A 24,534-nucleotide genomic window follows, 5' to 3' on the forward strand; every position below is an offset into this window, starting at 1 on the left:
TCATACCACATCTTCTTATTTTTATAGTGTATTGTTCTAATAATTATGATCAAATATCAAGTTTGAAATTGTCCCGGTTAACACAGCGTTGACAGAATGATTCTATACGTATATAAATAATCGGTTATAATATTGGGATCGCGTATACACGTCTTTTTTTTTAAATCTTATTTCTGCATGTTTGTATTTTAAAAAAGTGAATATAATTTGCTGCATCTTTTCATCCTCACCATTTCCGGTGCTATTCGAGGTATTGCGCACAAAACCCATTTAATTTGTCAGGTTCACACACGTGCACGTTACACAACTCTGCAATTTTATTTTAAAAATTTCCTGTCTCGATCACTTTCCCTTTTCTTTAAACTACACGACAAAGCATGATGCATATGTATAATGTTTGCTGGAGTTTCAGTAACAAAGGAAATAATTTTCATGTACCATTATTTGTTAAATATCCACATGGACGACTCCCAAAAAATAGGAAAACTGCATCTGCATATTATCTTGAGAATTTTTATGGCTGTAATAAGGTCAAAAGAAGAACCCGCTTTTGAATTTTAGCAAAGTAAAACAGATCGGAGTTTTTTGATATAACTTCCCATGGCACAGATCTTTCCCAGTGTTATGCCTTAGCATTGTGTATATTTGTAATGCTATAGCATTGTGTATAGTGTAATGCTAAAACTTTGTGCATATTGATATGCTATAAATGTACTGGTGTAATACTATAAATGTACTTATGTAATGCTATAAGAATGTACCAAGGGCGATGCTATACGAGTTTACCTATAGTGTAGTGCCATACAAATTGTTCCTGTATATAATGCAAATGAATTGCAGTTTTTGTCGAGCCTGCGACTTTTGTCGCAGAAAGCTCGACATAGGGATAGTGATCCGGCGGCGGCGGCGTTAGCTAACTTCTTAAAAGCTTTATATTTTAGAAGGTGGAAGGTCTGGATGCTTCATACTTTGTATATGGATGCCTCATGTTATGAAGTTTCCGTCAGTCACATGTCCAATGTCCTTGACCTCATTTTCATGGTTCAGTGACTACTTGAAAAAAAAGTTCAGATTTTTTGTAATGTTAGATTCTCTCTTATTATAAGTAATAGGATAACTATATTTGGTATGTGCGTACCTTGCAAGGTTCTCATGCCCGTCAGACAGTTTTCACTTGACCTCGACCTCATTTCATGGATCAGTGAACAAGGTTAAGTTTTGGTGGTCAAGTCCATATCTCAGATACTATAAGCAATAGGTCTAGTATATTCGGTGTATGGAAGGACTGTAAGGTGTACATGTCCAACTGGCAGGTGTCATCTGACCTTGACCTCATTTTCATGGTTCAGTGGTTATAGTTAAGTTTTTGTGTTTTGGTCTGTTTTTCTTATACTGTATGCCATAGGTCTACTATATTTGGTGTATGGAATGATTGTAAGGTGTACATGTCTAGCGGGCAGGTGTCATTTGACCTTGACCTCATTTTCATGGTTCAGTGGTCAAAGTTAAGTTTTTGAGTTTTGGTCTTTTTTTCTAATACTATGTGCAATAGTTCAACTATATTTGGTATGTGCGTACCTTGCAAGGTCCTCATGCCCGTCAGACAGTTTTCACTTGACCTCGACCTCATTTAATGGATCAGTGAACAAGGTTAAGTTTTGGTGGTCAAGTCCATATCTCAGATACTATAAGCAATAGGTCTAGTATATTCGGTGTATGGAAGGACTGTAAGGTGAACATGTCCAACTGGCAGGTGTCATCTGACGTTGACCTCATTTTCATGGTTCAGTGGTTATAGTTAAGTTTTTGTGTTTTGGTCTGTTTTTCATATACTGTATGCCATAGGTCTACTATATTTGGTGTATGGAATGATTGTAAGGTGTACATGTCTAGCGGGCAGGTGTCGTCTGACCTTGACCTCATTTTCATGGTTCAGTGGTCAAAGTTAAATTTTTGAGTTTTGGTCTTTTTTTCTAATACTATGTGCAATAGTTCAACTATATTTGGTATGTGCGTACCTTGCAAGGTCCTCATGCCCGTCAGACAGTTTTCACTTGACCTCGACCTCATTTAATGGATCAGTGAACAAGGTTAAGTTTTGGTGGTCAAGTCCATATCTCAGATACTATAAGCAATAGGTCTAGTATATTCGGTGTATGGAAGGACTGTAAGGTGTACATGTCCAACTGGCAGGTGTCATCTGACCTTTACCTCATTTTCATGGTTCAGTGGTTATAGTTAAGTTTTTGTGTTTTGGTCTGTTTTTCTTATACTGTATGCCATAGGTCTACTATATTTGGTGTATGGAATGATTGTAAGGTGTACATGTCTAGCGGGCAGGTGTCATCTGACCTTGACCTCATTTTCATGGTTCAGTGGTCAAAGTTAAGTTTTTGTGTTTTGGTCTGTTTTTCTTATACTATATGCAATAGTTCAACTATATTTGGTGTATGGAAATATTTTATGATCTATTTGGCAGTCACGCAGGTTTTATTTGACCTTGACCTCATTTTCAAGGTTCATTGCTCAGTGTTAAGTTTTTGTGTTTTGGTCTGTTTTTCTTAAACTATAAGCAATAGGTCAACTCTATTTGTTGTATGGAAGAATTGTTAGCTGTACATGCCTGCCTAGCATGGTTCATCTGACCTTGACCTCATTTTCATGGTTCATTGGTCAATGTTTAGTTTACTTGGTTAATGTTAAGTTTATGTGACAGTTGTAATAAAGCTTTATATTTAGGACTATCAACATAATATCAATGATTAGTAAAGAAGGCGAGACATTTCAGCGTGTGCACTCTTGTGTTAATATAATATGAAAATAAGGAGATGTGGTATGATTGCAAATGAGACAACTATCTGCCACAGTTTAAGGTAGATCGGGTGTCTTTTTCTGAGCGTCCGTTCTGGTCATGTTGCAAAATACTTTTTTGTTTTAAAAATATTTTACCAAGTATCATTCAATATACAACAAAATACCTAAAACTTTAAATTTAAAGATTGAACTATCAAAAAATTAAGTGTCGTAAAGTATATTTAAAATTTTGGGGGATTTTTTCAAGAAAATAAGGCCCGTGACCCCCTATTTTTATACGACCGCAAAAAAAATTTTGTGGTCGTATATTGGTATGATGTCGTCGTCGTTGTCGTCCGAAGACACATTGGTTTTCGCACTCTAACTTTAGTTTAAGTGAATGGATCTTTTTGAAATTTTACCATAAGGTTAAATACCACAAAAGGAAGGTTGGGATTGATTTTGGGGGTTATGGTACCAACAGTTAAGGAATTAGGGGCCAAAAAGGGGCCAAAAATAAGCATTTTCTAGTTTCCAGACAATAACTGTGGAACAGTGTATGGATCTCTCTGAAATTATACTACAAGTTTCCATACCACAAAGGGATGGTTAGGATTTGCTTTGGGGGGTTATGGCTCAAACCGTTTAGGAATTAGGGGCAAAAAAGGGGGAAAAACAAGGTTGTCCTGGTTAATGGACAAATACTTTAGTACAAAACATAATTTAAAGCAGTGTAAGGGAGATAAATCAAATACATCATTGAAATTATCTCCCTTACACTGCTTTTAAATTATGTATAAAGTAATGGTTAATGAACAATAAAGATAATTTAAAACAGTGTAAGGGAGGTAATCCAAATACAACGTTTTGGTTACTTCCCTTACACTGCTTTTAAATTATGTTTAAAGAAATGCATATTTATAAAGGAAGACCAGTAAAAATATCTGCAAATGTTGCATCATTTTATTTTACAAAAAAATCTATATGAAAGATTTGACACTATATTTTTAATTCTATTATAAAATAGATTAAGTTAGCACTATGGTAAAATTAAATGGGTAATTATGGTTGCCAACTCCATTGGAAATTTGAATTGAGATTATGACCATATCTTGAGGGAAAGAATTTTTTGGGGGAAAAAAAGGGGGGGGGGATAAAAAGAAATTGTGGGGGGTCAATTTTTTCTCATTTCAGATTTCAGAAATTAAAAAGAATTATTCTCCAAATATTTTTTTTTTTTCAAATTTCAAATATTGAAAAATTTCAAGAAGTAATCTTTAATTGCACAGTATGGCCCATTAGATTTGTAAAATCTTTGATCACATTTATTTATTTGTTATGCCGAATCTAACAGTGTATTTAGATTTTTAATTTTGGGTCCAGTTTTCAAAATAGTCTACATTAAGGTCCAAAGTGTCCAAAATTAAACTTTGTTTGATTTTAGCAAAAATTGAATATATGAGGTTCTTTGATATGCCGAATCTAAACATGTATTTAGATTTTTGATTTTTGGCCCAGTTTTCAAGTTGGTCCAAATTGGGGTCCAAAATTAAACTTTGTTTGATTTCAACAAAAATTGAATATATGGGGTTTTTTGATATGCTGAATCTAACCATGTATTTAGATTTTTTATTTGTGGACCCCGTTATCAAATTGGTTCATATTGAGGTCAAAAGGGTCCAAAATTAAACTTTGTTTGATTTCATCTAAAATTGAATTATTGGGGCTCTTTGATATTCCAAATCTAACCGTGTATTTAGATTTTTAATTTTGGGTCCTGTTTTTTAAATTGGTCTACATTAAGGTCCAAAGGGTCCAAAATTAAACTTAGTTTGATTTTAACAAAAATTGAATTCTTGGGGTTCTTTGATATGCTGAATCTAAACATGTGTTTAGATTTTTGATTATGGGCCCAGTTTTCAAGTTGGTCCAAGATAGGGTCCAGTATTTAAACTTTGTTTGATTTCAACAAAAATTGAATATATGGGGTTGTTTGATATGCTGAATCTAAACATGTATTTAGATTTTTGATTATGGGCCCAGTTTTCAAGTTGGTCCAAATTGGGGTCCAAAATTAAACTTTGTTTGATTTCAACAAAAATTGAATATATGAGGTTCTTTGATATGCTGAATCTAACCATGTATTTAGATTTTTTATTTGTAGGCCCCGCTATCAAATTTGTTCATATTGAGGTCAAAAGGGTCCAAAATTAAACTTTGTTTGATTTCATCAAAAATTGAATTATTGGGGTTCTTTGATATGCCAAATCTAACCGTGTTTTTATACGACAGCAAAAAAATTTTGAGGTCGTATTTTGGTATGACGTTGGCGTCGTCGTCGTCCGAATACACAATGGTTTTCGCACTCTAACTTTAGTTTAAGTGAATGGATCTCTATGAAATTTTACCATAAGGTTCAATACCACAATAGGAAGGTGGGGATTGATTTTGGGGGTTATGGTACCAACAGTTAAGGAATAAGGGGCCAAAAAGGGGCCGAAAATAAGCATTTTTGTAACTTCCAGACATAACTTGTGTGTTAGCATATGGATCTCTCTGACATTGTACCACAAGATTCCATATCACAAAGGGTCAATGCTGGGATTGATTTTGGGGTTAATTGCCACAAAATTTTATGAATAAGGGGCCAAAAGGGGGCAAAAAACAAGCATTTTTCTAGTTTCATGACAATAACTTGTGTGTAAGTGTATGGATCTTTCTGAAATTTTACTACAAGGTTCCATTTCACAAAGGGAAAGCTGGAATTGAGTGTTGTGGTAATTGCCCAAAACGTTTAGTAATAAGGGGCCTAAAAAGGGGTTTAATATAAGCATTTTTTAGTTTCTAGACAATAACTTGTGTTTAAGTGTATGGATCTCTCTAAAATTGTATTACAAGGTACCATACCACAAAGGCAAGGCTGTTATTGAGCTTGGTTTGGGGGGAAAGGGGGGTGGGGGTGATGAATCATAAGGGGGCAGGGGTCAAAAAAGGGGTAATTTTTTTGTTTCCTTTTTTTTTTGTTTAAAATTTACATTTTAAGTTAGTTATTTTTTATCACGAAGAGAAAGTAGGAATTGAGTTTTGGGGTTAATTGCTCAAACATTTATGAATAAGGGGCCAAATATTGGTCGAAAATAAGGAATTTTTTTAGTTTGCAACAAAAACTTGTGTTCAAGTGTATGGATCTCTGTGAAATTGTATTGCAATGTACCATACCACAAATTGAAGGTTGTGATTGAGGTGGGGGATGATGAATCAAAAGGGGGTTGAAAAAATGTGTGGGGGGTAGGATTTTTTTTTTTCCTTTTTTTTTCTTTAAAATTTTCCATTTAAAGATGGTTGTTTCAGATTTATATATGAAAGAAAATAATAATGATACGGTTATATATCATGAGGAATTGAAATTTAAAATTATGTATATTGGAAATTTAGGTTACATTGGAAAGTAATAATTGGCTTTGGGGGGGGGGGGGTGGTTATGGCTCTAATGTTTAAGGAATAAGGGGGAAAAAGGTTAAAAAACAAGGGTTTCCATTTTAATAGACAAATAATTGAGTAAAGAACATTATTTAAAAGCAGTGTAAGGTTGGTAATTCAAACTCATTTAAATATCTCATCTACACTGCTTTTAAATTATGTAAATTGGAAATTTGCCAATAACTTTATTGTTAATAAATGCATTGGAAATTTGCCAACAATTTTAGTGTAATAAACTTCATTGGAAATTTGCCAATATAAAATTTTGCTGATGAAGGATTTTTGTTTACCTTTAGCCTTGACTATGAAGTCATTTTCTATTTTTATAGCCTTATGATGTAGTTGAATTATTTAATACTTTTATGATGTGTTTAAATGGGGTTTTATCATGTTTATGGTTGCAAATTTATTGTTTTAGTATAATAAACTCCATTTAAAATTTGCCAATAAAAAAAATTTTTGTTTATTTTTAGCTATGATTATGATGTCATTTTCTATTTTACTTTTATGGTTGCAAAGAAATTTTTATTTTTAGATATTACTGTTAAATGATGCTGATTAAGGTTTTTGCTATGTTTAGCCATGACTATGATGTCATTTTCTATTTTAATATCTGTTATGATGTATTTAAATGGGCTTTTATGGTTACAAAGGAATTTTATTTTTAGATATTACTATAAAATGTTGCTGATGCTGATTAAGGATTTTGTTTATTTTTAGCCATGACTATGATGTCATTTTCTATTTTAATACCTTTATGATGTATTTAAATGGGCTTTTATGGTTACAAAGGAATTTTATTTTTAGATATTACTTTAAATGTTGCTGATTAAGGATTTTTGTTTATTTTTAGCCATGACTATGATGTCACTTTCTATTTTAATACCTTTATGATGTATTTAAATGGGCTCTCATGTATTTAGATTTTTGATTATTTATACATGTTACCAAATTGGTCCACATTCAACAAAAACGGTCCAAATTTCAACTTTATTACATTACATCAAACATTGAATTCTACATATTCTTTGATATATTGAAATTAACAAACAATTTAGTTTATGGATATTCCACCATAATAGGTAAATTAAATTTTTTCCAGTTCTTACACCACATTCATCCTGTGTCAGAAACCTATGCTGTGTCAAATATTTAATGACAATCCAAAGTCATAGCTGTATCAAGCTTGAATTTTGTGTCCATACTTGCCCCAACTGTTCAGGGTTCGACCTCTGCGGTCGTATCAAGCTGCGCCCCAGCGAAGCATTTTATTTAAGTTGGTCTTCATTGAGGTCCAAAGGGTCCAAAATTAAACTTAGTTTGATTTTAAAAAAAATTGAATTCTTGGGGTTCTTTGATATGCTGAATCTAAACATGTGTTTAGATTTTTGATTATGGGCCCAGTTTTCAAGTTGGTCCAAGTTGGGGTCCAAAATTAAACTTTTTTTGATTTCAACAAAAATTGAATATATGGGGTTCTTTGATATGCTGAATCTAACCATGAATTTAGATTCTTTATTTGTGGGCCCCGCTATCAAATTGGTTCATATTGAGGTCAAAAGGGTCCAAAATTAAACTTTGTTTGATTTCATCAAAAATTGAATTATTGGGGTTCTTTGATATTCCAAATCTAACCGTGTATTTAGATTTTTAATTTTAAGTCCTGTTTTTTAAATTGGTCTACATTAAGGTCTAAAGGGTCCAAAATTAAACTTAGTTTGATTTTAGCAAAAATTGATTTCTTGGGGTTCTTTGATATGCTGAATCTAAATATATGTTTAGATTTTTGATTGTGGGCCCAGTTTTCAAGTTTGTCCAAGTTGGGGTCCAAAATTAAACTTTGTTTGATTTTAACAAAAATTGAATATATGGGGTTCTTTGATATGCTGAATCTAACCATGTATTTTGATTTTGGACATTGGACCATAATAGGTAAATTAAAAAAATTCAAGTTCTTAGACCACATTCTCTCTGTGTCAGAAACCTATGCTGTGTCAAATATTTAATAACAATCCAAATTCAGAGCTGTATCAAGCTTGAATGTTGTGTCCATACTTGCCCCAACTGTTCAGGGTTCGACCTCTGCGGTCGTATCAAGCTGCGCCCCAGCAAAGCATTTTATTATTTAATATTTCAGAGTTTTTAATGAAAAGCAACTCTCTCATCGAATTTTAGCCAATTCTATCGTTCAATGTTTCCTCAATAAGGAAAACTTAAGTTTCCCCTATATAAACAATATAAAATAACCCAAATTATTTTAATTTCAATGTGTTATTACGAAAAAACAAGGTCCGTGATCCCCAGTTTTTATATTGAAATTTGAAATTACATTGACCCAGAAGTCTTTAACAGAATTTTAAGAAAAATCTATCGTCCAACATTCAGACACCCCAGCTACCTTAAATGATGTGGATAGGGGGTCATGGGCCTTATTTTCTTATTTGGCAATCATTATAGGCAACCATACGGCCTTCAACAATGAGAAAAATCCATACCGTATAGTCGGTTATAAAAGGCTGAATGATACACAAAAGAAAACAAATTTCGCTATCCCATCGAAATTGGATTTGATGAAGAAAAAAAAAAACACGTTCTATTTTTATCATACATGTGTAGTTTCAGTTTCAACCATGGTTCTAAATTTAGATTTTACTTTCCCCAAAAATTGCAGACGGAATAGAAGACACCTGTTTATTTTCTTCACTTTGAAAACTGAGATTTGGATGACATGAGGGTATGAATGCCCTTTACAGTCAGGCGTCAAACGGTCATTTTCGGCTACCGTTGGCGTCAAATTGGTTAATATTTTACCGTGATTCGTCAACATATCCTTATCGTGATTCGTCAGAGGTCTCAAATAATTATCGTTACCGTTATTTTTGGGAAAAAATTAACGTGATTCGTCAAAATCTGTCGATTTTTTTATCGTCTTGAAGAAAGTCTTCATTTTATCGTCATGCACCAAAAATTACCGTTAACTTCATTTGGCAAGATTTTTTACCGTTATTCGTCATGAAGGTACCCCCATTACCACCCTCTGACATAGATTTTACTTATTCTGAGATGAATGTTATAGTGCTAAATTCTTAGTTTCTGTGTAATGTTTTGTGGACGGAATCTGATGGGGTTTTTTTTTTGCTGTTGGCTGTGTTTTTTTTCGACTTATAAATGTTGCACTAGTGGTCGATTACCTTTTGTTATCTTTTAGTTTTATACTTTTTACATAAATAATAGAATATAAAACATCATAAAATTTTCAATTGCATAAAAACGGACATGCCAATGTCTTTCTAGTTCAACACACAAATTCACATGCAACATAATTATTCGTTACCAACAATTTTACGCTACACTGTGAATTTCATTCAAAACTATGGTTTTTCAAAAAATATTGTGGGGTCAATTCTGGTTTGATTTTAATGAATGTGATACGAATAGAAGCAGAATTGTCACTGGTTTATTTGTTTATTTGGTTATAATTTTGTTGTTTAGGCGTTTTTACCTTCTGTTGAAATAAACACGAGTCGTATTGTGTACCAGCTCCTGGGTGTCTAAATTCTAAAACAAAAACAGTGGTAATAGAGTCAGACTAACTCACAATAAGATACTCAGATTTCTGATTGGAGTCATTCTGATAATTTCTTTGAAGTTTTGAGATAGCACAGGAATACTTATTTGGATTCGTGATAGATCGCACGAAGTCATTTTTCTTTCATGTGCGCATTTTTCCTTTCTTGGAGTAGGGGAGATAACCCGCGTAACTAACGACGCACGTTTTTTATCCTAAATTCCGCTAGAGGCGTGCAATTACGTACACTTCGCCTTAAGGAAGTTCTATACAAATCTTGAATATCAGCTTAAAAATAAAATCGGATAGGTTTCAACTCAACATTGATATTTATTTGATTTATAAATTTTTTGCACTTTCAGCCTTTGGGCAACAACAGCAACAACAACAACAACAACAACCAGCTTCAACTGGATCAACATTATTTGGAGCCCAGCCACAGAGTTCTGCAGGAGCATTATTTGGTCAAACTAACAAACCATTGTTCGGAACTGCAACAACAAGCACTGCAGGGTTTGGATTTGGTGGCAGTGCTGGTACTGGAACTTCTTTGTTTGGAAATCAAAATAAGGTGTGTTATATGTCACATCAACTACTGTGGACCTGGATATCTTTTGCACAAAACTTTATTTCACAGTCATTGAAATTAAAGATGTTCCTTAAACGTTGTTGGTCAATAACAATAGGAGCTACATGTGTTAACATTACCAAACCCCCCCTCTCTAATGATTAATGAGGAATAAACATATGATCACCTTTGGTCTTCTTCCTACCAGCAATAAAACCCTTGCCGAACTGGATTGTCTGTTTGGATGTGCATGATGTACAAGTACGCAGACACATCTGGTCAGAATGGGGACGTTAAATCTGATGCCTTGTGTAAAAGTGCCTCGCTCTCTGCACATTCAGATCCCTTGCAACAACTATTTGAGGTGACCTGTTGCAGGCAAAACTTCTGTTGTCTTAGTCCAAATTTTGCCGACCTTCTTCCAGGACGGCCTCTATTACACGACCTACCTATTGTATTCATTGTTAATAAGTTCTTGTCCTGATTGTGCAAAAAAATATTTGCCACTGGACGTTAAGCAATCAACAATCAATCATTACCAAACGCATTTACCTATAAATTATGCCTAAATTGCACAGAGATATATTAAAAAATACTTGACTGTTGACATGGTGACAAATTGAGTACATCCATTTACTTTGAGAATGTCAGAAATCCAGTGACATTGGCATGGTGTAAAACTTGGTGGTGCTCTTTATAGTTTAAAAGCCCTTGTATGATAATTGTTCCATTATTGTTCTACTGTTTTCTTTTTTTAGTATTTGACACTTTTGAGAAAACTATTATTTCAGTACACTTGTTACACACTATTTTTGTTTTTGACTCGACAAAGTTGTAAAGGCAAGACATAAGTATGCTGTTTCTGGCAGCAGCATCAACTGTTAATAAAAATTGGTGAATAGGTCAGTTATAAGGAACCACTAATTGTAAGTCAATGATATTTTGTATGCATTTGCACATCTCATTTCCATGAAGATTATTACGCCCTGCCCCCTCAGACATGGTCTGTTGACTTATGAACTTTTGCTTAGTTTAAATGTTAGTTTATGATTAGATTTAAGGGGAACAGATAATAGTAAGTCAATGCTTTTTGGAATGCAATTGTTTTAGCATCAGCACTTCTCATATCCATGGTGATTTTCAGGCCCCTTCATTCTCAGTCATGGTTCATTGACTTTTGAACTTTTGCATACTTGACATGTTCAAGTATTGTCATTTCAATTGCAACATTTTCATTTTACTGTCAAAATTACGTACAGGGGAGACATATCTCTGTGTCAACAGTATATTAAAAAATGATTTGCAAAGTCTTTAATGTATAATATCAAGGATACATACTTTCAAACTTCATTATTGCTGTGTTTTCAGCCTTTATTTGGAAGTACCCAAGCAGCTACAACACAGTCTTCATTATTTGGAAGCTCAGGAACAACAGGATTTGGAGCATCCACTGGCTTTGGTGGAGGGGCGGGGGGATTCGGTACTAGTACCTCCACGGTAAGTATTATATAACTTTTATTGATAGAGTAAAAAGATTGATATTATTGATACAACGTGAGTAAACAGAAATGAGGATTTTTTTTTTTAAGAGATTGTGATTGTACTTATTAACAAAAGTTTTGAAACCTACACAGTGTTGTGGACAACTAAAATTTCTGGTTGTGGTTGTTTTTAATAGATTTTGCATTTACCATTCAAGAATTACAAGCATTTATTATTGGATGAGTTGGGTTGTTTTTATGCCCCACCTACGATAGTAGAGGGGCATTATGTTTTTCGGTCTGTGCGTCCGTTCATTCGTCTGTCTGTCCCGCTTCAGGTTAAAGTTTTTGGTCAAGGTCAGTGTTCCAGCTAGGTCGTTTTCACAGGGCGGTCTGCCCGCCCTTTTTACAGTTTGCAGGGCGCCCTGCCTTTTTTGAAGATCGATTGGTATATTATTTTGTTCTTATTGATATGATCAGCCAATTACATGATTACGAAAATTTACCTGGCGACAAGTATATGACTTTGTTTACGACCCCAAGCTAATCAACGGTTACAACAGGTGTCATAATCTGTTGTTATAGGTAATCCGTTTATCGAATGGGTCATTTAATGATCATCAACATTAATTCATTCAAATAGAATCGGTCAGTCAGCATTTGTCTTTGAACTTGAAGAAATGTTCATACAGCAATGTTTACCGTAGTTTCATGGAGAAAACGTAATTTACAGAAAGTCGAAAACCATAATCAACTCGTTAAAAACATTGCTCTTATTGTTTTCCGTGAAATAAATAGCAAATTAAGACGTATTTTTCATTGACTGCCTTCATTTTTTATACGAAAATAACAAAATCGGCCGCCATATTGTTGATCGTATTTATATCTTCTACGTACTGTTTATTATCCCCCAAAAAAGGAGCACACCCAAATAAAGAAAGATAACTCAATCTTATTTTTTCCAAGCATTGAGTAACCTACTAAGATATTATAAAATATGTCTTCATACTTCTGGCTTTAGAATTTATATGTTTAGGTGTTTTGAGTTATGGAAAAGTTAAAGTTGCAGGTTTGGTAGGGTGCCTTGGTCATCTTTTTCTGTATTTTTTATTTTCAATCCAAATTTTCACTGTTCACTATATCCTAACATTGTGCATTTACAGCTGTTTTGTGCTGTATTGCCATTAAGCACAGAAAAGGTAGAAAGGTGAAACTTGTAAAGTGTGTCAGACCATAGAAACAGAATGAAGCAGGACATTTTTCAAAAAATACTGCATATAAAGCTTAACTGTGCCAAGCAGTGATTTAAAACTTGTGTCACAAGCTGCTTGATAAGTTTTCAGCCTAAAAAGTAGAAAGATAGTTTTTCTCTGGGCTAATGATGTTGTTCTTGTATATTTATAACCAGTAATTCAATGAACAAACAATGTTTGATTATAATCTTTATTAAAACATGCCCTTTTCATATTATCATATCACGCGTTAAATGCCCTTTTTCAGGATTGGCACCCTGCCCTTTTGAAATCCTAGCTGGAACACTGAAGGTAGTTTTTGATGAAGTCCAATCAACTTGAAACTTAGTACACATGTTCCCTATAATAATGCCAAATTAGAGTTTTGACCCCAATTTCAGGATCCACTGAACATAGAAAATGATAGTGCGAGTGGGGCATCAATGTACTATGGACACATTCTTGTTTCTGGATAATATTTGGAAGTTGAACAAAATTTTAAAGTGAAAGTTAACACAAAGCCATAAATGAGCTGCATCCATCTTGTACAAGTGCACATGTACATGTAAAAGACTTTGATTGATTTTGGAACATTCAAATACGAAATAAAGGAATTTTGGTCTGCTTTGTAGGGTTCTTATTACAACTCAATTTTCAAACAGTGACAGACTTTCGGTAGATATTTTTTTCAACCCGAAATAGGATAACAGATGTATTGATATTCATTTGGCATAAGGGTGATTTCTATCCAATGCAGCTGAAATCTTAAAATACAGTTGGCAGTTTGAACACTGACTTCAAAATGTCAGGTTAAATATTTTCTAAGGAAATTCTGTTACTATTTAAAAGGATAAACTTGACCTCATGAGAAATTTTGTCAAGATATACCCATAGAAAAATTCCCCCCAATTCTTGCATATAATAACACTTATGATTACTATTTATCAAAATAACCTATTGGAAGTGACATCTTTCCTTTATATATTTTATTTGTAGGGAGGGTTATTTGGTACTAACAAGCCAGCATTTGGGGCTACACCTGTGACATCAACAACAGGGTTTGGTCAGACAAACCTGTTTAATAAACCTGCAGGGACTGGACTCTTTGGGGCTACTCCACAAGCACCAGCTTTTGGTAAGTAAAATAGGATTTATTCAATTAAAAAATGGTATTTCTTATATGGTTAAAGATGGATTAGTCCAAGAATAGTTTCCTCTGGCTTTCTGGCAGTAGACAAGTCGTGGTGATTGAATTTCGTGATTTTTAAATCTTCTCATAAGGAAAGATCCAAAGTTTACATATTCGCAACGATTTATATTCGCGGAAATAAATCGCTCGTGAAAATTAGTTGTAAAATGTAAATTTTATAATAATCAAAATATCTTACCACTCCATTACAGGGAAAATGAACATGATTAGTGTGTGTGAAAACATGTACTATATATGTAAAACTTTCCTATAAAATTCTTTCAAATAATAAAATCATTAGCAAACATGACAGATGAATTAATTTGGTTAAACTTTGGCATGACATTGTCTAACAATTTTATGTTTTTTTTTTCATCAGAGTAGTTTCCTATTGAACATGCATGAAATATTTAGCAAGCACCATTCAATCATCAGAGTAATTTTATGAAAAGTGCATCATTTATTCACAGAATCTTGATCATCCTTTTCAGAAAAGCAAGCACTGTTAAGTTTACAATTAAAAAAAAAATGTTTAATGTTTTAAAAAAAAATATCCACAAGTTCCAGTTTCAAAACAAAAGAACTATGTTTTAATTCTGAAATGTAAGAAATTATTATATTTTTTTTTTATTACGTGAAATTATGTATGAATGTAGCATAATTTTCATAATTTATTTTTAATAGAAAAATTATGAATTGTACTAAAATTCTTAGCAATGTTACAGGTACCAGTACAGGTAGCAGTTTATTTGGAGCTAAACCAGTTGGATTTGGTACTACAACATCAGCTCCTAGCTTCAGCCTAGGTGGAACTCCTGGTGGCCTGTTTGGAGCGAACACAGCTAAACCTGCTGGATTTGGTTTTGGTACTAGTACTGGAGCTAGTACTTTTACAGGTATATCTAGAGTCATGGGCTGAATCGATCATTAGAAAGATTATATGTATGAACAAATGTTTTTTTCTTATTTTGATTTCAAGCTGAAATGTTTTCCAATTTATTATCAATGTCTCATTGATCAAAATTCAATTAAGAAGTCAAATATTCTTGCTGTCCTCTAATTATTTTATTGTGACATCCTGAAAAAGGGCGACCATGTCTGATGACCTCATATTGAAAGAATGCATCTTTTTGCAGATCATTGAAAAAGAAAGATAAAGTTTGTCTACACATTGTCTAAAAAGCATTAGAGAAACAGATTCCACCACTGTATCTACTGCATTATGATATTTCTCCACACTCAACAGTTAAATTTTAAATATTTAAAAACTCATCAAGCCTTGTGTTTAAGTTTGAACATTGAATTGACTCTAGTGAGAAATTTCGTTTCACACATGATGCAGTGGTAGAATTTATAAATAATCTATTTGTTCTTGCATTTTGTTGTCAAAACTGTTAACAAATAGAGTTATTGGACCAAAGAATTTACTTGCTAGGATCATTTACCAAATGTTTAGAAATAAGAAATAATTGATACAATGTTCTTGTTGTAGGTTTTGGAGGAGGATTCAATGCAACACAGCCTTCATTAAATCTGGGAGGAGCCAGCACAATGTTGTCAACGTGAGTTACTTCTGTTGATTTTATGTTCATACTTTGTCCTTATTTCTCTAGAGAAACTGAAGGAATTAAAAAATTGTGCAACAGGAATTTGTATTTTCCAGAAAAATCTGCTGCCTTCATCTAAATCTTGCAGATGAACTAGGTTAAGATGTCAGTTATGATTATTATTCTTTTTGTCCGACCAATTGTTGCAGAAAATTGATCCAAACAGTGATGGCCTTTCCATCAATCAATGATGTTTTCTCTCTGATCATTGGATAGCTTTGGAGGGAAAATAGATGGTGGTTGTTCTAAAATGTAAGAGAAATTTTCTTGTGATTAAGTTTCATTAATTTCACTGCACACTTTAATAATTGTAAGTATTTACATCAGGAGTGATATCAACATTTTAAAACAATTGTTAAGATACACACAAGATACAAACGCCAGTTGTTTTCACACTTCGATAATTCAATTAATTAGTGGTTTTTTTTTGGTATTTGATTTTTTTTAATCTACTTGAGAAAAATTTCATAGAATCTTCTTTTCAGAAATGTAAGGTGTAAAATATTTTCCTCATTGCATTCAATGAATGGGATTTGGGAAGTCATTCAATTGAAATGTTTTTTGTTAAGATAGTAAAAATGCTTTGTAGGAGGAAAAAACAAATGTTTGAATTGTAAGTTGTGTTTGATGTGATTTGTATTTTGATATTGAAGACAGCTAGTTTTTCTTTTTTTACTTTTCAAACTTCCCATTTCAACAAAATATCTAACTAATCATTTCTGATGTAGTAAGCCTAAACAATTAGATTAATACAAGGGTTCATTGACTTACCAAATGCACAAATTTCTTTTCCTTAAACTAAACATTTTTTAAAATAGCTTCATCACACAAAAAAACTTGAATTGCATTCATTCATGACACCAAATCCCTTCACCCTCTTAACAAAACCTAAAGCAAAGGAACTTCCTTTATTTCTGTTCTTCATCTCAAAGTCTTCAAGTGAGGCCTTCAAGATTGCACAAAATAAATTTTTGGGTTGTAATTGGGATTTCAGGAAACATTTTTTTTTCCTTTGCTTTACATTGTTTAAATGATGTTGTCTAAAAATCGTGATCACTTCTCCAAATAATATACATGATATAACTTAAAACAAACATACATCCTCTTCATTTGAACTTTGGTAGATAGTTAATTCGTTGGCAATCATACCACATCTTCTTATTTTTATATAACAAATTTGCTATGCTAAATAATAGCTTTACAGCTCGTTGCTTTGAATCATCACTAGATTTAATCCACACAAAAGCAGATAATACATAGAATTATTATTTGTAGTTTTGATGAATAATTTTAGAAAAAATCCCTCATAGAAGCAATTGTAAATTCCAAAAGAAATCATAATTAAACAAGATTAATAAGATCATACATGAAATATTTGACACTGGACCTGAAGCAAATAACTATCAATCTGCAATATAGGGAGTGAATATATTTAACATTTCTGCTGTGACCATATATAGATATAGATATACTGGTGAGAGACTTACCTGCACACATCACTAAATAAACATCAGTTCTGGTCATCATGTAACACTATTCATCTGTCTCACAAACCTTAGCACTAAATGGATATCTAATGTTCTAAAATTTCTTTAAAGTTAAATGGTAGTTCATGAAATTTGTAGTCTTTCTCAATATAATTCTTTTCAGGTATGGTGTCAGTTGAAAATAATGAATTAAAATAAGAAAGTTAACAAGTATATAAGATAGAACAAAATTATTTTAGTTTGTAATTTTTCTTTTGTGTGGTAAAATGCAATTGAATTTGATGTTAAAGAAACAATAAATTTTCAAATTTCAAAGGTATTGATGTTGCAACAAATATTGTCAAAAACAACACAGGTTTAACAACAAAACAAGGAATACAAAGCTGATCATTAGAAATAAAGTAAACTCCATGGAACATTTCTGTTGAAGGATAAAAAATATCAATTATTTGTGTCCATTTGTCAGTAATGTTTTTATTCATTTCTAAAATACAATATTTTGACAATTCCCTGTTTTCAGATACTAAAGGACTTTGATTACACCAGAATAACCTGACATCTTTATTTTATTGTTTAGGATGTAAATAGCTAATCACAATCTTTTGGTGTTCACTTAAGAAAATGTAAACCAAAATATTGAATACTTTGAAATGATGAATTGGAGACAGTGTTATTTGATTTTGACAGAAAACATTAACTTCTACCTATTGTCCAGCATCAAAACTAAATGTGTTTAATTTTATTTTACAGGGCAGCCAATCCTCAGAATTCAGGACCCACCCCACAACAGATACAACAACAGTTACTAGCTTTGAATCACTCACCCTATGGGGATTCACCTCTATTTTGGAACCTCAAACAGGTAAGGACTCACTACTGTGGAATCATTTCATTTTTGTGGGTACCAATTTTCATGGATTAGGGAAAACTTACATGTTCATGGATATTTGATTTCATGGTTTTACCGAAGTCTGCATACAAGCCTTTAGAAAATTTGTCGTTCATTGAACATTTAATTTCGTGTTAATAATAATAATGAATCCACAGTACTGTGGATTCATTGATTTTCGAGGGTACCAATTTTCGTGGATTGAGGAAACTTTGTATTTTCATGGATATTTGATTTCGTGGTTTTACTAAGGTCTGTATACAAGCCTATATAAAATTTGTACTTCGTTGAACATTTAAATTCGCTGTCCACCTGTAACCACGAAATCAACGAAAATTGGTATCCCACGAATAATAATGAATCCACAGTATATTTATTGTCATCCTTATTCTCCCACATGAAATAGTGAGATATATAGGTGAATGTTCCAAAAGAAATAATTTTAAAAATTAGATGCCTGTCATAAATGGGTAATTTTATCTTGTTTCCAGGCAAAACATTTCAAATCATAGAAATATTTAATTTGTTAAATCACCTCACTTATAGAATCTTAGTCACATGGGGGAAAAAGAAATGTGTAATAGATGTTCAGAATTTCTTGAAAAAGTTTTTGGAATCATTTCACCTTCATGAACAAATTCCCAATAATGTCATATGCTATATTTTCTAGACTGAAACTAAGAGAGAAGACTTGTTGAAGCCAACAAATCCAATAGCACAAAAAGCTGTATTGACCAGTCAGTTCAAAGTTAGTCCAAGACCAACAGCCAGAGTTAAACCAAAGTCATTACATAATGTTCTTAATGGTTCTAAGGTAAGCCAGAGTTAAACCAAAGTCGTTACTTAATGTTGTTAATGGTTCCAAGGTAGGCCAGAGTTAAACCAAAGTCATTACATAATGTTGTTAATGGTTCCAAGGTAAGGCAGAGTTAAACCAAAGTCATTACATAATGTTGTTAATGGTTCCAAGGTAAGGCAGAGTTAAAACAAAGTCATTACATAATGTTCTTAATGGTTCCAAGGTAAGGCAGAGTTAAACCAAAGTCATTACATAATGTTCTTAGTAGGTAGTTATACATGATGCAGTATTTTGTAAGTTAATTTGTATCCATCCAAGACACACAATCAGTACATGCACAGATATAAAACCCACAAAAAACAAAGTAACAGCGCTTTAAGTGCTGTTCTTCTTCTCAAAGTCACAGTGAGGCCTTCAACACAGAGCAAACAAAAAACTCTCACCTCACTGCAAGACGGCACCTAGCACTGGTCTGAGCGTTTTTCAGAACAGCTTGGTAGTCACTTCCTGATTGGCACTAGTTTGAAATCATTTTCTGGGAAAAAAAATTAACGGTCGCCCATGGCGACCAGAATGGGCGACCAGAAATTGACCTGGTTCCGATGGTCATTAACAATATGAAGCAATCAAACACCCTGTTCGGTTTTGGCTTCAAGAAAGCGAAGAAAGTCAGAGAAGATGACAATAGCATGTTATGAAATAATATCAGTCAAATAAAAGAAAGTATAGTATATAATGTTGTTAAGAATCTAGAAAACAGTACCTTTTGTAGTTCCCTTTTCAAAGCCCACGTGGTGTCCAGAGAATGAAGGTCAAAAACGAAAGTAGAATATTGTCGACCACAAAAAAATAACATTATTTCAAAATGATTTTAGTTTCCTACTTACTGAACAGGAGAAAATCAGAAGAGATATCAATTTTATGACAATGCTTTTGAAATACGTGTACAAGTCTTTTGAGAAAAAAGGGGGGTCATTTGTTTAAAAATGTACGTAGTTACGCAAAATAACTCTACCAAGATATTTAATAAATTAGATTATTATAGAAATAAAATTAAATATTTAATCTATCATCTACATGTATTCAAGGACAGAGAATTCGTTAGTTGTCTAATAAAAAAAGAGATGTAAAAAAAAACTGGTACACAGGGCATGAATTAAGATTCCCATTTTGTAAATGATTTTTTTTATTAAATTTGATTGAAGTCGACAACAAAAATAAGACAAAATTTACTTTTTTCCCAAGCATCTAAATCACCTCCAGGTATGCTCAGAATGCAGGATTTTTAGTCTAAAAATTTTCAAGGGTGGGCATGCCCCCAAACCCCCCTAGCAAGTTCAGCCCGCTTCACCGGTGTTAGTGAAGTAAAGTGGGCCACTAACTTTTTGTCTGGGCTAACTGATTTTCAAGTCTAGTAGCCCAGCTGGCTACTGGCCTTATAAAGTAAATTTTGACCCCTGATTTTACATCCACTTAACATGGAACTTTTTGTAGCAGCATGTATTACTTAGGTTATGAATTAATGAATGATTTGATAGGTGGTCTGGAAGTATAAATGTTTTAGTTGTACAGTGTAAGCGATTTTCAGATCTGTTTGGCCTTTTCTTTTTGATTGAAGATACACTTGATATTTTGTTATACATGTATAAAAATATTAAGATGTGGTAAGATTGCCAATGAGACAACTCTCCACAATTTATGTACAAAACAATAAACGAAAAACAAATATGATATACAGCCACAAACGACAAGAACTGAAAATACTTATTTAACATGGAAATTTTCATCAAGGTTTTAAAACTAATGGGAATACTTTGCACAATGTCACATGCAACTTCTTGTGTTAAAAATCAATTCTATGTTATATTATTGTACGTTAAAATAATTTAGAAAATATTCCAGGTAATATTTTGAAACAAAAACCATGTAAAATGTCATATTAAGTACTTTCCATGATCTATTATAAGATATTTATCATGTTTATGCCCCCGCCTTAGCCGAGGGGCATTAAGTTTTACCCTTGTCTGTCTGTCAGTCCGTACGTACTTCCCAAAATTGGTTTCCGTTCTCTAACTTTAGTTTGCCTCAACCAAATATTAAGATTTTTTGTTATTTTAACTACATTGTTATTTTCAAAATGATTTTTTTATTTCAGTCCCAGATATTTGAAGGACTAGAAGATGAAGACTTTAGTTTTGGTAATGAATCGTTCATGCCAAAGAAGAGTATTAAGAAACTTGTATTAAGGAAAACAGGAACAGAATCTAATTCCCCAAGTCGTGCCTCGTCAGTGATAGAAGATTTACACAATGAACAATCGCTCAATGATACTGATCCTAGCTTCCTTCAGAATACTTCTCATAGCATGTAAGTAACATCTAATTCCCCAAGTCGTGCCTTGTCAGTGATAGAAGATTTAAACAATGAAAAATCGCTCAATGATACTGATCCTAGCTTCCTTCAGAACACTTCTCATAGCATGTAAGTAACATCTAATTCCCCAAGTCGCTGCTTGTCAGTGATAGATTGGAGTTTGTTTTGTAGAGCTTTGATTTTTGTCAAGCCTGTCGCAGAAAGCTCGACATAGGGATAGTGATCCGGCGGCTACGGTGGCGGCGGCGTTAGCTAACTTCTTAAAAGCTTTATATTTTAGAAGGTAGAAGGTCTGGATGCTTCATACTTTGTATATGGATGCCTCATGTTACGAAGTTTCCGTCAGTCACATGTCCAATGTCCTTGACCTCATTTTCATGGTTCAGTGACTACTTGAAAAAAAAGTTCAGATTTTTTGTAATGTTAAATTCTCTCTTATTATAAGTAATAGGATAACTATATTTGGTATGTGCGTACCTTGCAAGGTCATCATGCCCGTCAGACAGTTTTCACTTGACCTCGACCTCATTTCATGGATCAGTGAACAAGGTTAAGTTTTGGTGGTCAAGTCCATATCTCAGATACTATAAGCAATAGGTCTAGTATATTTGGTGTATAGAAGGACTGTAAGGTGTACATGTCCAACTGGCAGATGTCATCTGACCTTGACCTCATTTTCATGGTTCAGCGGTTATAGTTAAGTTTTTATACGCCCGTTTACGGGACGTATTATGGTATACCGTTGTCCGTCCGTCTGTCCGTCGTCAACATGTCGGACATTAACTCAAAAATGCTTTAACCAATTTGCATAAAACTTTGGTGAATTGTTTATATCTATTGACGTGAGCTCCCTTTCGTTTTTTATAAAATTTAGATTTTACGTTTCCGAGTTATGGGATTTTATTCATTAAAAAAAGGGTGATTTTCCAGTTTTCTGACAATAAGTTAAGAATGCTTTCACCAACTTGCAAGAAATTGTGGTGAATTGTTTATATCTATTGACATGAGCTCCCTTTCGATTTTTATAAATTTTAGATTTCACGTTTCCGAGTTACAGGGTTTTATTCATAAAAAAAGGGGGGATTTTCCAGTTTTCGGACAAAAACTCGAAAATGCTCCCAGCAATTCTTATGAAACTTTGGTGAATTGTTTGTATGTATTGATGTAAGCTTCCTTTAGAATTTTATAAATTTTACATTTTACATTTCTGAGTTGTGGGGTTTTATTCATTAAAAAAGGGGTGATTTTCCAGTTTTCAGACAATTACTCAAAAATGCTGTCACCAATTCTCATGAAACTTTGGTAAATTGTTTATATCTATTGATGTAAGCTCCCTTTTTATTTTCATAAATTTCTAATATAACATTGAGAATTAATTGAACTTTATTTGTTTATAGTCTGACAACAGATTTACTAAGTATTGCACAAATTCATAAATTCAATTCATATAACCAATTTCAAGTTCTTTGAATACATTTATTCAGAAACCTATAAGATGTCAAATATTTAATTACAATCCAAATTCAGACCTGAATCAAGCTTGAATATTGTGTCCATTTTTGCCCCAACTGTTCAGGGTTGGACCTCTGCGGGCGTATCTAGCTGCGCTCAGCGAAGCAGTTTATTGTGTTTTGATCTGTTTTTCTTATACTGTATGCAATAGGTCTACTATATTTGGTGTATGGAATGATTGTAAGGTGTACATGTCGAGCTGGCAGGTGTCATCTGACCTTGACCTCATTTTCAAGGTTCATTGCTCAGTGTTAAGTTTTTGTGTTTTGGTCTGTTTTTCTTAAACTATAAGCAATAGGTCAACTCTATTTGTTGTATGGAAGAATTGTTAGCTGTACATGCCTGCCTAGCATGGTTCATCTGACCTTGACCTCATTTTCATGGTTCATTGGTCAATGTTTAGTTTACTTGGTTAATGTTAAGTTTATGTGACAGTTGTAATAAAGCTTTATATTTAGGACTATCAACATAATATCAATGGATAATAAAGAAGGCGAGACATTTCAGCGTGTGCACTCTTGTTAGCATTGTTTGCTGATTCTTTAAAAAACATGTACACCTCTTTGTGAATAATAAATTTCTTTTTTTGGATTCTTCAGTCTTTTATTTTTTTCAAATTTTATCTTTTTGAGTATCCACTTTGGTAGTTTTCCGAGCTTTACACCACTGAATGTAGTCTTTTGTGTATACATGTTTATTATTTGTATATATACAGGCCAATTGAAAGAAGTGTTAGTAAGGACATTCCAGAACCAGAGAATAATCTGAGATTCCAGAAAGCACCAAGTCAGAACTTAGACGACACCATAGCCATGTTAAATGAACAGAACAAAGGTGGAAAGTTGTCGTCCCGGTCAGCTGATGAAACAGATTTAGATATAACACAGAGAGATGAAAGTCTAGAAAGAAGACCGGTAGGTTATTATATGGCAGAAGTTGAACATTGAATAGTAAAAAAACATGAATTGTGGATTCAGATGAGTGAATTATAATTTATAACTTGACCACTTTTTGTTTAATCAAGAACACATTTTATGCAAATGAGACACCAAAGAAAATTCGGTCTTTAATGAACATACATTGTATATGGCAGTTACGGAACAATTTTTGTTTTCTTTTTTTTTGGCCCATAAAAAAAAGTAATGAAAATTAAATCAATGCAATTGAATGTATTCTAGGCTAAGTTTAAATAACTGTTTACAACTTTGTTTGGTCCATTTTCTACACATTATTAAAGAATATTCACATTTGTTTTATTTTGTTTTTTTTTGCAGAAGACCCCCACCCCTCCACATGCTGCAGGTATTGTCCTGACTCGACCTGAGTATTACACACTCCCTAGCATGGAGGAGTTAGCAGAGATGGTGAATGAGAATGGTGATTGTTTTGTTGATGGTTTCACCATTGGTAGAGAAGGATATGGTAGTGTGTACTTCCCTGGAGTCGTCAATGTAGCTGGACTTAATCTAGATGAGATTGGTAAGCTTATTTTACTGTACTTCAACTTTGCCTTCCACAATTTATTTGATTTGAGAGCTACTGATGAGTCTTATGTA

At 33.1% G+C, this 24,534-nt stretch overlaps 1 protein-coding gene across 11 annotated transcripts in view; it reads left to right on the forward strand.

The window, feature by feature from the left end:
- Positions 1 to 24,534, forward strand: part of LOC127726369 (nuclear pore complex protein Nup98-Nup96-like) — a 100,358-nt gene that overhangs the window by 38,431 nt on the left and 37,393 nt on the right. For 10 of the 11 annotated variants that reach the window (XM_052233731.1, XM_052233732.1, XM_052233739.1 and 7 more), the window contains 11 exons: positions 10,204 to 10,412; positions 11,778 to 11,906; positions 14,119 to 14,257; positions 15,037 to 15,207; positions 15,804 to 15,873; positions 16,508 to 16,531; positions 18,156 to 18,267; positions 18,965 to 19,108; positions 21,249 to 21,460; positions 23,694 to 23,892; positions 24,253 to 24,457. In XM_052233731.1, coding sequence (XP_052089691.1) covers positions 10,204 to 10,412; positions 11,778 to 11,906; positions 14,119 to 14,257; positions 15,037 to 15,207; positions 15,804 to 15,873; positions 16,508 to 16,531; positions 18,156 to 18,267; positions 18,965 to 19,108; positions 21,249 to 21,460; positions 23,694 to 23,892; positions 24,253 to 24,457 — 1,614 coding nt within the window. The remainder of the gene's footprint in view (positions 1 to 10,203; positions 10,413 to 11,777; positions 11,907 to 14,118; positions 14,258 to 15,036; positions 15,208 to 15,803; positions 15,874 to 16,507; positions 16,532 to 18,155; positions 18,268 to 18,964; positions 19,109 to 21,248; positions 21,461 to 23,693; positions 23,893 to 24,252; positions 24,458 to 24,534) is intronic. The other variant, XM_052233737.1, reaches the window with a different exon arrangement.

This window comes from Mytilus californianus, unplaced genomic scaffold (genome assembly GCF_021869535.1).
Source record: "Mytilus californianus isolate M0D057914Y unplaced genomic scaffold, xbMytCali1.0.p SCAF_17, whole genome shotgun sequence".
NCBI lineage: Eukaryota > Metazoa > Mollusca > Bivalvia > Mytilida > Mytilidae > Mytilus > Mytilus californianus.